The sequence below is a fragment of the Perna viridis genome, chromosome 12 (assembly GCF_037379345.1).
Source record: "Perna viridis isolate PV_CMFRI_1.1 ecotype Kerala chromosome 12, ASM3737934v1, whole genome shotgun sequence".
Lineage (NCBI taxonomy): Eukaryota > Metazoa > Mollusca > Bivalvia > Mytilida > Mytilidae > Perna > Perna viridis.
Window position 1 is genome coordinate 419,327 of NC_142456.1, and position 14,758 is coordinate 434,084.

Below are 14,758 nucleotides of genomic sequence, written 5' to 3' on the forward strand. Positions count from 1 at the left end.
AGTCCTCTGCAGGTTAAAGTTAAGGTAAAGTCCAGAGAAGCCATTGAATATTGTGAAATTAGCATAGAAGCCTATGGAAAGTGGAATTAGTGGTTTTTAGCCTTTTGTAAACCTGTCCGCAACACTGTAAATAGTAAGTTTTAGTTGACTACAAATATAAATGTTGTATGTATACTTCATGTACTGACAAAGCACGTTTTTATATAATTATGTTGAATATGAAAGTGTGTAATGCCATAGCACAAGGCTTCATCTCTCAAGTTTTTGCCAATTACAATTTGGTAATTGCATTGTCTTCAATTTTGATGCTTCAGTATTATTGCAGGTATTTAAATTACGGTTTTTGTCAAGGCAGTCTATTTATAAACTGAACATGACTTAGACATCGTCGGCAACCAAATTACGTAACCAAGGTAGACATTTCAACATATAACTATCAAAATAACACTCCACGGGTTATTCTCCTTGCAAAGTTTGCATTAAGATATCGCTCCGCCTCCAATCATACTCCATGTCAAATATGTAATGTTGACTATGTACGACATGGGCATGTAACAATATTAAGGCTATTTAATATGGGTAGAACTGCAAGATTTCAATGATTATATGATATTAACTATTTTGACGCAGAGAGCTGGACTATTTTGTCAAATTGACCTGAACATTTGCAGGGAGGAAAGCTCAATTGAGATTTGTCAATTTATTTCTCTCGATCTGACGCTTTTAATGAAGATATTGGGAGCTTCTAATGATGGATTTTTGGAGCTGCAATGTAACCTCTTTGTGCAGTAAGTATAGATTAAAGTGGCGGATCCAGGGGAGGGTGCATGGGTTTCCTTTTATTGAAAAATTTCATGTGTGATTAATTTGATCCCAGGAATTTAACTTCTGTACATAAAATGCAAGCACTGTACATATATGTTAATTACTACATGTACATAAATAATATAAAATGGTAAACACACGTGTACATACATGTAGCAAACAATGAAGTATTTAAAATAGAAAATAAACAGAATTGTTAAATTATTATGATTTCAAAGCAGAGACAAAGCAGAGGACACATGAGCCATGACATTACACATATACATGTACATGTACATGTTTATAAAATCCAAACGACCATAGACCTTTATAGCATACCCTATATCACGTTCATAGACCTATGTCACATATCCTATTTCACATGCCCAGACCTGTATCACATACCATATATCACACTCCTAGACATATTTCATACTGTATATTACACCCCTAGACCTATATTGCATTCTATATAACACCCCATGACCTTTATTGCCTTCTGTATATCACACCCCTAGACTTCTATCATACACCCCTAGACCAATATCGCATACTGTATATCACATCCCTAAACCCATTTCAAGTACCCTATGTATCACACCCACAGACATATATTGCATACCATATATCACACGCCTCGACCTATATCACATACTGTATAGGACCTGTATCGCATTCTCTAAATCACACCCATAGACCCATACCCTATTTTACACCCCTAAACCCATTTCAAGTACCCTTTATTAACCAACTACCCAAAATATGTTAAAATATGGCAAAAACTGGCCAATCGATACGAATTCAAACGGGAATCTATACGGGGCCGATATGGATGAAAACAGGACCAATACGGCATCATAACTACTGGTCGTTTGACACCGCCATTTTGAGTTAGAATTGAGTTTCATGAATTTTGATCACAAGGACTAAAAGCTGCAGGAACACAAAAAAATTGTCCATTTTATATAAAGAGAATATTTAAGACTTATAAATGCAAATAAGTTAACCTACATTTTCTTGGTGAAACACAAAAACAATTGTTCTACAAATCATCTAATTGAGTTGGTTAATAAAATTGTCAATAAATATGTAATTTCATATTGGCCCTGTTATAGGTTTTGGTCAATCATATTGGCCTGGACAGTCGTATCTGCCCTCGGCGATGCATTGGGACCAATACGACCGCCTCGACCAATATGACAGACCTCAGATCTATAACAGGGCCAATATGAAATTACATATTTATTAACATATAATATATCACATCCACAGGCATATATTGCCTACCTTATATTACAAGCCTAGACCTATATCGTATACTGTATATCATACCCATGGACTTATATCGCATTCTCTAAATCACACCCATAGACCTATATTGCATGCCCTATGTCACACCTTGCACAGAACACAATTGAAGTACATTTTGTATAGATAAAATATGAGAATGAATGAACATGACAAGAAAATCTGTTTGATATGCAGTATCAACCCTCGACCTATATCACCCCATTGGCCAGTGGCCCTTGAGTTGATATAGGAGTCTCCTGTTGATACAGCATGTATTTTGGCATGCACTATTCAGTATGGAATTTAAAGAAATAGTAATATGTAAGTCATAACATTTATTAATATTTTTAATGTAGGACAAAAACTATGAAAAATGACAGAAATATTGTTTGCAAATTTTCAACCGAGCAGTATTGATCACTTTGGGAATATTGACCAGGTGGTTTAAAAACCAGTAAAAACCTGGTACTGTTATAACTACACAACCTTTATTTTGCCTGATTTACACGAAATTATATGTACATGTAACAATATTTCCCAACAATAGGAGGTTTCTCCATATCATATGGTTAAATACATGTATATTTTCATGAATTTACATTGTAACATTTTGCATATATCAGACACTGTTATGATTTTTTTCCTTGATTTCTTTTCAGTTGTTATCACTTAGAAGTTTCACTAGATGAAGTGAGAAGAGAGCAAAAGTAAAACAGACCATTTCTGTCCTGGGACACTATTTAAGCATGAAACAAAGTTCATGATTGTCAAGTCTGGTACATGTATGTGTAGCATGGAGCAGCTCTAAATGTATATGTCAACATCTCTTAATAAAGAACTACAAAAAAAAACAGCTCTTATATATTTGCAAAACATGAGAGTTACTTGAATTGTAATTTTGTACATATTTGTGAAACAATCATGCAGAAAAAAGAGTAATAAAAGGAACCAAGGTTATAGCGGTAATCAAAAGAATACAATCTAGAGACAAAGACCAGACATGGAAAACAGACATACACAACAAAGAACATAAAGTAACGAAAAACATACATACAAAGTAACAAAAGCAAATGAGTAACTCGGACTCCACTAAAAACTGGGAGCATGGACCAGGTGCACAGGTAGGGTAAGCGTCCTCTGCTTTTCTAGAAACACCCGCCGAGTTGCTCATAAAAAAGTCAAGTCCGGGGTAGACAAACGAGGAAAGGAAAACTATGACCCACTGAATAAATCAGTTTTCATGGTGCAGATGGATACACCTTAACGATCCACCACTTCATGATGAAGACCATAAAACTTCTGTAATGATGACTTCAATCTTGTAGCAACATAACCCTGTTCCAGAAGTCTATTTGTTAGAGTTCTAGTGCGATACAAAAAGTCTGCATAGTTTCGGCAAGCTCTGGCATAATGTATGAATTGTGATATGAACACTCCATACGCGGGTGCTGAAGGGATGTTGCCACAGATGAAAGGAAAGTTGACAATTCTGAAACTTGAAAGAAATGCACATACATTATTGAAGGCAGACAGGTATAAAACGTTCAGAAAATAGTTATTCATCATAAAAATGTGGTACTCATGAGGTATGGGTTCACTTGTAACTTTTTTGTTATGGAGAAAAAAAAAGATGGATTTATACTCAAAAGTGTATGTGTGATTAAGACATCATATTCCCTGTATTCACCACATACCATTGACTTTACAACTTAATTGGAATCTTAAATTGCTCAAATCTATGAGCTACAAAGTTGCTTTTAGTTTAATGATCTTTAAACTACATAGTAGTTTTTACAAAAAGAGTTTTTATCCTTGTTTGAACTGAAAAATTCGTAGAGAAAAGTGATCATTTATTGTAGATACCATAGCCTAATCTAGACAACAATGACAAGGACAAATTTTAGTTTTAATTTATTACAAAAAAATTCTACATCAAAGTGAGCACAAGCAAAGAAAAGTTTTTTGCTCATTTCTTCCTTGAGATTGGGCCTTTGTTCAACTTCCTCCAGTCTGTAGGATTCATTTCTACTTCATCCATCTCCAAACTGAAATTTCAAGGCGTGGGTCCAATCTTACTTTGAAAATTCATTGAATGTTGATAGTCAGTGATTCTCAGTGGAATTCATATTTTGTAAGAAATGCTGAGTATTTTAAGTGTTAGGAAATTTGAAGAAATCAATGTACGTGTACAGCCAATAATACAAAAGCAGTAATCCAAAAGAAGGCCCAAAAATATATATTGATAAACGGACTGTATAAATATACACTGCGTTAAAACAAATGGTTATTCTTTAAAAGGACTAAGTTTTGATCGGTTTATCTAGCTTACAAGTTGGTTACATGAATATTTTTGATTACTTTGAGGTCTTCCTTGACTCAGTGCCTCACCACTTTGATTTTATCTAATATATCATAAAAGACCTTTCATTGTTCAGTAATCTGCAAGGGAATTGGATGAAAATTTCAGAAAAAGGGTCAGAAACAAGCATTATCTTTTTGCAAACTTTTTGTATTACGCTAGACTTCTTAGATTTACAATTAGTCTTCTAAAACAGGATTATGGTGTACAAGATTGAACTCATCACTACAGAAGTTTCTTGATTCCCTTGATTATTCTTTGTATCTGGACAGGATTTCTGTGAAATTGTAGTATGAAGTGCCATTTTCAAAAGAATGCAGGCATTGATTTTGTGGGTGAAACCATTCATAAATAAGGTGCCAAACAGGGGCCACTATGTTTATCATGTGTCAATTCAAAGAGATGTATCTAAATTATGTACATTCACATTGTGTGTAAACAAGCCATGGAATTGGAAAAAAAATCACCTGGCAGAAAGGAACAAAATAAAGCACGTTCACATTGTGTGTAAATAAGCCAATGAATTGGAAAAAAAATCACCTGGCAGAATTAATGGCAGTTTACTAATTTGTATAGTGGCCATATTGTATTTGATTCATCTATTGCCATTCCAAAGGCTCATATAGAGGATTTAATCCTCAACCTAAATAAATTCAGTCCTAATATATTTTGTGCGTATATTGGCTGGTTTTTAACAATTGTATTTATCTAATTTTAGAATTTCAATGTCCTTTGTACGCCTTTCGCTTTGCCTTTTTAAATTAAAAAAAATCAAAGTGTGGAGTCCTACATCTTGCATTAGAGAAAAATCTAAAAACTGCTTTGTCAATGGTTTTGACTGCAAATACTATCAAAAGTTGTAGAATCTATTATATTTTTCTGCATATTACGTGTTAGGTCCCTTTATAATCTTTCAGTTGAAAGCTCATCAGATACTTTCGTAGCCTAAATTTTCTGCCAAAATTTATTAAAATTGGCTAAAGTACCAATTCTTAAAAAAAAAACAAAAAAAAACTACATTGTAGTATATGCACTTCCTGCATCCAAAAGCTTACCTGAAGAAAGAACAAATCTATATAACAGAAATTTATGGTGCATTAAAGCCAAACTCTTATATAGTAGAAATCCTGTAGGAAGCATCTGAATAAATGATGGTAGTCATTATCTTAAAGGTCCTTTTGGAGAAATATTTGAGGTCGTTTAACCCAGAAAACAGCTCAAAAACCTATCCAGCAATTTCTATAAATCTGTGGTGAATTATTTATATTAATTTATATTTATATTGATGACAGCTTCCTTTCAATTATTGAAAATTTGTGATTTTACAATTTTTAAATTATAGGACTTAATTTGTAAAAAAGGGGTGAATTTAGCACTTTTCAGACTATAACTCATTGTAAGTTGCACTTATTTTTATGAAACTTTGGTGAATTCTTTCTTTTGGTTAATGAGAGCTCCTGTTCCCTTTTTTTTAAACTTCTGATTTTTGATCTTTGAGTTATGGGACTTAATTCATAAAAAAGGTGTGGATTTCCCATAGTTGTGCATATACCTGAAAATGCTTCCAGCAATTTGCTTGAAACTTTGTTGAATAGTCTACATATATTTCTATTAGTGTAAGGTTCCTTTTGTTTTTTTTAATATATTTTGGGTTTTGATTTTTGAGCAACAAATTAATGTGTTTCTAAATTCATACAAAGATGGGGCAATTTCCCATTTTTGGACTTCACTTCAAAAGTTGTTCTATCAAATGATATAGCATTATGAATTGTTTTTTTCTAGGCTTTTGAAATTATTCTTATCATACCCAACACATACAGGAAAAATTCTGTAGAAAACACTTTGTTTGTTTGACCGTTCATGTTATCTTTTAAAAGTCTAAATGCAAATATTTAAGTTATTTGACTGCTTCCTGATGATTCTGGTCAAAATATGATCATGTGTCATATATTTAATCACAATTAAGCTTTAGTTTCATGTCTATGCATATTTGCCCATCTATTAAGGGTTCAACCTCTGAGGATGCATTTAGCTGCATACCATGAAGCATATTACTGAATATCATACAAAATTAATACTGATTTGACTAAGATTGTTTTCAAGGATGAATTTGATATGTAAATGGAACATCAGAAGTAAGAGTTAGCCCCCATTTCAGATAATTTCATTTATTAAATAAAGATATTTACAGTCTTACTTATTCCTCTGTGTGTACCCAGATCAATATTCACCGTCACAAAATATCTCAAGCGTTTAGTTCCCTTATCTGTAAATACTTGACCATATTTAGTCTATGATATCAGTTTGTCAATAATACCTTCTGAAAACTCCTACCATTACATATAGTAGAGGTTATAACACTGGATAGAAATAACCAAATAAGGAGTGAAAGTTTTGGAATCTTAACCAGGATTAATATAGAGGCTTTGAGATTTATGTTTTTTTTATACAAGTCTGCTGCAATCATAGATTGTTCTATGCATTTATTCTATTCATGTTCAGTGTTATATACTTGCTTTATTTGGTAACAAAGAACTTTGGAATACACAAAATATTACTTCATTCAGTGACATCCTTTCCACAGAAGTGGAATACTTGTGACATTATCAATCTGTATCATTAGTGATATTGCTTTTGGAGTAGAATTATGGAAAACGGAGTTCAGTTACAAAGTGTGAAGAAAACCAATCCAGAAAATGGAGTTCATTTAAACAAAGTAGTAAATACTGATAAAAAATCAGATAAAAATGATACAAGTTCAAAACTGGATGCTGGAAATGAATCTTCAGAGAAAAAAGATGGGTAATTATAATTCTCCCATTCTAAGCCAGAGATTTGAAATGCACAAGACTTTTTAACCTGTGGGTGGCAATTAAATTTCAGGAAAAGATTTCCCACCATTTTACATTTACCATGTTTTCTGCTGGTTTCATGGGAACACCTGATTATCTCTCTGTCTTGATTTAAACTAATTCAATACTCTTTGTGAAGAAATCAAGATATAAATATTCTAATGCATTTGATTGTGTTGAAAATCTGAATTTTACCATTTTGAGTGGAGAAATAATTAAAATCACCCATTACTGAAGGACAATCTCTATATATAAACCTCTGTATTTTGTACTGAGGTCTGAAGTGTAAATTGAGGAAGTTTATTCAACCTTTTATCCATCTATTATTTCAGGCATTTGCATTGCCCAATTGTTGATGAACTGTTTGAACTTTTCAGCAAAACACAAGCATGAAAGAAGTTTAAATTTTGGTCTGATTATAAAAAATGAATTTTCTTATATTTTTAATATCAACAATACAATATGCTATGGATATATTTTCAGGAAACCTGATGGCCCCCCTCCAGCTTCACTTGGTCAGCTGGTAAGTTATACCAGAGAGATATTATAATTATGTAAGAGTTATATGAATAATAATGAGTGAAAGCTGAAAATCACAAAATATTCACTCAAGTTATTAAATTTCAATATCATAATAAATAAGCATTGGTGAGTTTGATATAATGTTGAAATTAAATAAAGTTAATTGATATTTTGCAGTACTTAACTTTCATGAGTTAAAAACCCTTTCCTTTTCTGTTGAGTGTAATTATCTATCTGTCTGAGAAGTTGACAAAGCAACCAATGCAAAGTCAAGAAAATAAAGATGTGTGTTTATTATTGCAGATGTTAACTGAAAATTGCCTTGTATACAAATATTTTGATGGTTTGCTTCTAAAAATACAAAATTATGTGCTTTTACAGTACCTGAACCGATCTGTGCAACTAAAATTGCGACCAATCATTGATCACAGACCAGTTTCAATATATTTTACACATTCCATTGTTTAGTTTGTCAATTTTTACACATATCTACATAATGCAATAAATTCAAATGTCAGTTGATTACTTTTATTTCACACATGTTTTATTTTTAACAAAATACAATTTGTGGATTTAAAATCTTAAATTTAAGGTAATTTCATATGGTAGTATTTTGGATTCTTTCCAATGAAAATTCTTAAATTTACGTGAACCGATCATCCGTCATTTCATATAAGAAATCTGTGATCAGATCGGTCACCAGTCATAGGTTATTGATCAATCAGTCAGCAGTCATGGATCCATCAAATAGTTGCATGGATTGGTTCAGGGACTGTAACAACAAAAAAAAAAGGAAGTAAAAAAAAGATTCAGCTACATTAAACAGATGTCTTTTGCCAGTGGATTTTAACTAGAGTTTTCACTTCACAGTGCTTTAAAATATAGGCAATATAGGTGGCAATTATCACCTCCTTCATGTTCAATTTGCCAGCAACTTTACCAAACTTTTCATTGAAGTATAGAAGTTCCCTGGTATTGAATTTACAGCTAGATACTCCTGTAGTGTTTGAAAGCTGTCACAACTTATTTAACAGACCTTTTGCAATTTTCCAGAAGAAATACAATATGATTATACTTCTTGTCATATTACCCAATCCTATTTCAATTGGGAAAATATTCATTTTTAAAAATTGGAAAATCTGGATTAACAATACAGAACACAGAATTAGAAGTTGGTATTATTTTTCGGAATTTTAAAAACAGAAGAAGTCTGAGAGTTTTAACAGAAACACCATATCCAGCACTTGGATCCCCACATAGAAAATAATTACCTCCTTAAAGGAATTTTGTGGGTATTTTCAAAACAAATAGGGACACTTGCAGTAGGGTAAACAGCTTGTAAATATTACTTTCAAGCCAGGTAGATATAATTACATCATCATGCAGATTTTATTTGCTATCTTAGAGGTTTACTTTAATAAAAAAAAAACAGATTGACCCTGAAGAGACTGTCCATTTAAAAATCAGGTAGTTCCTATGATATGGTTGACACAGGGTAAATTTTATCTGACTGAATAATTTTGCTCCAATGTAATGTTTATATCATATATGTATGTTGAAAAGTAAACAGATTTTTTAGAGCAACGATGGATGGCTCATAAAATATTTTTTTTAAAGTTCCCTAACATTTAAGCAACCAATTTTGCACTAAATTAATGAGTTATCTCCCTTGTTCAATGAATTTCTATGCTCACTATGTAATTTTTATCTCTTTAACCATTGCAGTTAATCAAAAACCAACAATCAATGTTGAGAAAGGATGCATTTGTGATATGAAAGGCTTGACCTTAAAAATAGTTTGTTACTTCCTGTATTTTAAATTGTAGTGTCAAACACTAAAAAAAATCTAAACTGTACTAAAAATATTTAGTTGTATCTAGTTTGTGACATGTCAAGAAATGGGACAGGACCAAGTATGAATAAAGAATTACTCATATACCAAGTCTGACCCAGATAAATTCAATTTAGGGATTGTTATGACTTATTAAGATGGTGTAATTTCTAAAATTAGAATTAGATATCATTATGGTCCAGTTAATATATGAATCACATTCTTTATCAGTTTTGCACTTTCAAGTCAGTGGTATCTGTTAGGTCACACTTAGTTCATATCAGTACAGGGTTTCTACAACCTTTAAAGTTTTATCAACATTTCATAGATGTTTTTTTTTTTTAAATTCTAGTCCCTATCTCCATCAGTATGAACATGGTTAATGCCTAAGAAATATTATGCACATACATAAGACCTAACAGTAAATTTTATTTGATAATTTTTATTCAGATATTGACCTTGGGCTGATTTAAGTCACCATTATTAGCTGGTATGGCTTCAATTGTCTTTCTTTTGTCCCTGAGCCAGGAGGTGGGGCAGTATAGTTTACCTGTGTTCTTCATTATGGTATAAGATTTATCATGATGTGTTTATACTGCAGTTTCTTATGTAGAGAGCATTGTTATAATTAGGTGTCCAAATGAAATCTTGATAATGCCTCAGGCTGCCTGTGAGGGTATTATCTTTTTTGAAGGCAATATCACTTCCCAAGGGAGTCGGTTTCTCAAGGAAGTCAATTTATCAACATCAGCATCTATTTCATTGAAGAATCTAAAGTGATAATCTTGAAATTTTAACACACATGTTTTCACTAATGAGAATAGCTCATTCCTCTCTGGTATGAAACAGTACAGCTTGCATTAATTGTTCCACTCAGCTGATTATTAGCAGTTTCACAGATCTATATTTTTAAAAATGATTTTTTTCTATCTCACAAAAGTTTTATATGTGAAGTGTTTCAATGTAATTGGGGTTACCTCTAATGTGAATCTGAACACAGTTATGATTACAAAAATGAGGCAGTGTAATATAGTTAGCCTTACATATTTTTCATGTGTTTTTTTTCTTTTTTTGTAGTTCAGATATTCCACAGGATTGGACAAGTTTTTTATATTCCTGGGATCAGTATTCTCACTGGTCCATGGAGCGGGATGGCCTGTTTTATCTATTGTCATGGGACAGATGACAGACACCTTCGTTGCAGGTTGGTATAGGAAATATTCACCATGTTATTTTCAGACTTTTGTTTTCACTTTCAGTTAAAAAATTGAATAAAGGGCATAAATTTACTTGTAGTGAAACACATATGTTGCGAAACTGCTAATGAAACAACATAAAAAAAATCAATATTCTCAACCCAGCCCAAAACCCACAAATGAACAAAATATTCTCAACCCAGCCTGAAACTTGCAAATGAACAAAATATTCTCAACCCAGCCCAAAACCCACAAATGAACAAAATATTCTCAACCCAGCCTGAAACTTACAAATGAACAAAATATTCTCAACCCAGCCCAAAACTCACAAATCAACCCAGCCCAAAACCCACAAATGAACAAGATATTCTCAACCCAGCCTGAAACTTGCAAATGAACAAAATATTCTCAACCCAGCCCAAAACCCACAAATGAACAAAATATTCTCAACCCAGCCCAAAACTTACAAATGAACAAAATATTCTCAACCCAGCCTGAAACTGGCAAATGAACAAAATATTCTCAACCCAGCCCAAAACCCACAAATCAACCCAGCCTAAAACCCACAAATGAACAAAATATTCTCAACCCAGCCCAGAACCCACAAGTGAACAAAATTTTCTCAAACCCAGCCTAAAACCCACAAATGAACAAAATATTCTCAACCCAACCTAAAAGCCACAAATGAACAAAATATTCTCAACCCAGCCTGAAACTTACAAAGAAACAAAATATTGAAGGCATTAATCACTTAACAAACATAACGTCACATCTTCTGCACAAAGTTCAGGATCTTTAATTTTTATCTACTGAAGGTCATTTGATTTTCTTTCGTTCGGGTTAACTGTTTCTCCTCTTGTCCATTATTGCTATTCGCTATAGATGAAGGCCATTATACAGAAAATCTAGGCCTCCCTTTCTATTTATTATTATGTCTGTATTTTATTTGTTTATTAAACAACAGCTTTATAATGAACTACAGTGTTTTTATTCTCATTACAGAATCTTGACAAGTTTTGATTATATAAATTATGAAAAAACTGAAGGAGAAATTTTGATGTTTTTGTTATTTGTTTACTTAAAAACAGTAACCAAATATATATCCTGATCAAAAGATAAAAAGGAGCTAGACAAAGACTGAAAGGCGAGCTCTTACTAGTCACATGGAGAGTATAATGGCTACTGACACAATATACTTTTATATTAAATTTCTGGTGTAGTGTGATTCCTGTTTGACTGTACAAGTTTATATTTATATTTGTTGTTTTAGAGACCAGTTAAAGGTAGTCTGTGAGTTTTCATCATTCATTGAAGGCACATGGGTTGTCTGTAGCTTTTAAAATGTGTTTTCCTGTTTGGTAGTGTTGTGGTCTTTTTAAAGTATCACCATCTCCATTTCTGTTTCTTTTATATTCAATTCCTCATGACTACCACCGAGACACATTTGATATTTTTTTCTGGACAAAATGGCACATTATTACCAATGGGACCCAGTTTGATATGTTTTATTTTCAGGACCAAATGGCACATTATTACCACCAGGACCCAGTTTCATATTTTTTTTAGGACCAAATGGCACATTATTACCACTAGGACCAAATTTGATATTTTTTTTTCAGGACCAAATGGCACCTTATTACCACCAGGACCCAATCTGATGTGAATTTTTTTCAGGACCAAATGAAACATTATTACCACCAGGACCCAATTTGATATGAATTTTTTTTCAGGCCCAAATGAAACATTATAACCACCAGGACCCAATATGAAATGTATTTTTTTCCAGGACCAAACAGCACATTATTACCAATGGGACCCAATTTGATGGTTTTTTTTTTCAGGACCAAATGGCACATTACCAAAAGGACCCAATTTGATGTGTTTTTTTTGGTCAGGACCAAATGGCTCATTATTACCACCAGGACCCAATTTGATATTTTTTTCAGGATCAAATGGCTTCTTATTACCACCAAGACCTAATTTGATAAGTTTTTTTTTTTTGTCAGGACCAAATGGCACATTATTACCACCAGGACCCAATTCTACTCTGTCAAACTCCACTGACACTGAGTCTTTCTCAGAGAAGATGACAAGATATTCTATCTACTATCTTATCATTGGTTGTGCTGTACTGTTCTCTGGATATTTACAGGTAATAAAACAGGAAAGTATGATTTACCTTAATACCATTGTCACTGAGGATTAAGAATGTTTGATGTCGTATTTAAGAATAACAAGGATTTCAAAGGGTTGTGAAATATTTCCTTCATACTAGAACAATATAAGACAAATTAGCTTGGTCAGTGTGCTGGTTTTTGAGATTATAATCATTTGAAATTTTTGTGGGTGAATGATTTCTCTAGATTTTCCACATGTTTTTGTCTTAGTTGGCTTTATCTACTAAAACCATTGAAGAAATAACAAGGATTTCATAAAAAAACTTCCTTAATGACATTTTAAGGTGAGTTTACTGAAATTATGAAAAGAACAGTGGGGGGTCACTGGATAATGATATAAAATGGATAAAAGCAGAGGAGTAAAAAAAAAATGACATAAAATGGCTGAACATGACCAGTGAACATCCTTAAGTGAATTTAATGTGAAAATTACTTTAAAGTCGCAAAGTCAGCATTAAATTAATGTGAAAATCACTTTATGATCATGTGAAGTAGACATTAATTTCATGTGAAAATCACTTAAGTCATGTGAAGTAAGCACTAATTTTATGTGAAAATCACTTAAAAGTCATGTGAAGTAAGCGTAAATTTCATATGAAAATTACTTTAAGTCATGTGAAGTAGGCATAAATTTCATATGAAGATTGATTTACATGAATTTTTCATAAACGATATTTGTCTGAGTAAATATATAGTAAGGGTGAATCTCTCTGTCAAAACAAGACTATAGAGGAAGAGAATCTCATTGTGTTAGCAGGTAATTTTCACATTTATACAGGCACTAAAGTTTTTAAAATTTCATTCCAGAGGCCTGCTGCTCTCTCAACAGTAGAAATACAAGTCAACTGCTTACAATAATCTTTTTCACTATACATTTACAAACATGAGAAACAAAAAATTACTATAAAATAAGGGGGAGGGGAGTTATACCTAGAATAGACTTATTATTTTTGGCCATTTTAAAAGCAAAGATAAATTATTGTAAAGGGAGATAATTAACAGTTAGAATTTGTGATAATATACCCTTGTTAAAAAGAGCACTTTGTTTTGTTTGCTGAGTTGTAATTGTGTATGTATGAAGTGTCATCTTCCTGTGGTCCATTTATAAAATCATACTGTGTAGTTGGTAATTTTCCCAAGTTGCTTATGTTGGCATATTTTTGTAGTCTGTCATGAAATGCCAAAATAAAAAGTCCAAAATATTAACTCTGATTTTGAGATTTTATTGCACCAATGACCATCTCCAAAAATTGTAATAGGCATTTGTTTCTGCATGCTCAAAATAGTTTTATACCCACCAAAATAACCAGCCATATCGTATGCCTTTTCTCATCAGTACTTTTTTGTTTCAGATAACTTTATTCATGGCCGCTTGTGAGAGACAAGTAAACAAGATCAGAAAACAGTTCTTCAAAGCTATCATCAAACAGGAAATAGGATGGTTTGATAAACATCAAAGTGGAGAGCTGACAACCAGATTATCTGAGTAAGTCACCGATATCACCTGGTACAATCCAGACCATACCACATGTTCAGTGTCATAGCTCTTTTTCAAAGCACTTGGTTCTGTATTTAGGTCTTACCACTTATTCCTAACTGCTACAGCACTTGGGAGGTAAATTTAATACTATATCACATTTTAGCTCACTGTGACCAAAAGTTTTAGTGAGCTTTTGTCATCACATTGTGCTGTCGGTAAACTTTTCTTATTTTGCTCAACTTAAAGC

At 32.6% G+C, this 14,758-nt stretch overlaps 1 protein-coding gene across 2 annotated transcripts in view; it reads left to right on the forward strand.

The window, feature by feature from the left end:
* LOC148600674 (ATP-dependent translocase ABCB1-like) overlaps positions 1 to 14,758 on the forward strand; it is a 77,419-nt gene that overhangs the window by 3,715 nt on the left and 58,946 nt on the right. Inside the window, exons 1-5 of one of the 2 annotated variants that reach the window (XM_088554864.1) lie at positions 6,741 to 7,255; positions 7,789 to 7,828; positions 10,736 to 10,862; positions 12,861 to 13,006; positions 14,384 to 14,517. In XM_088554864.1, coding sequence (XP_088410990.1) covers positions 7,101 to 7,255; positions 7,789 to 7,828; positions 10,736 to 10,862; positions 12,861 to 13,006; positions 14,384 to 14,517 — 602 coding nt within the window. In that variant the 5' untranslated portion in view covers positions 6,741 to 7,100. Of the gene's footprint in view, positions 1 to 6,740; positions 7,256 to 7,788; positions 7,829 to 10,735; positions 10,863 to 12,860; positions 13,007 to 14,383; positions 14,518 to 14,758 lie in introns of those variants that run through there. The other variant, XM_088554865.1, reaches the window with a different exon arrangement.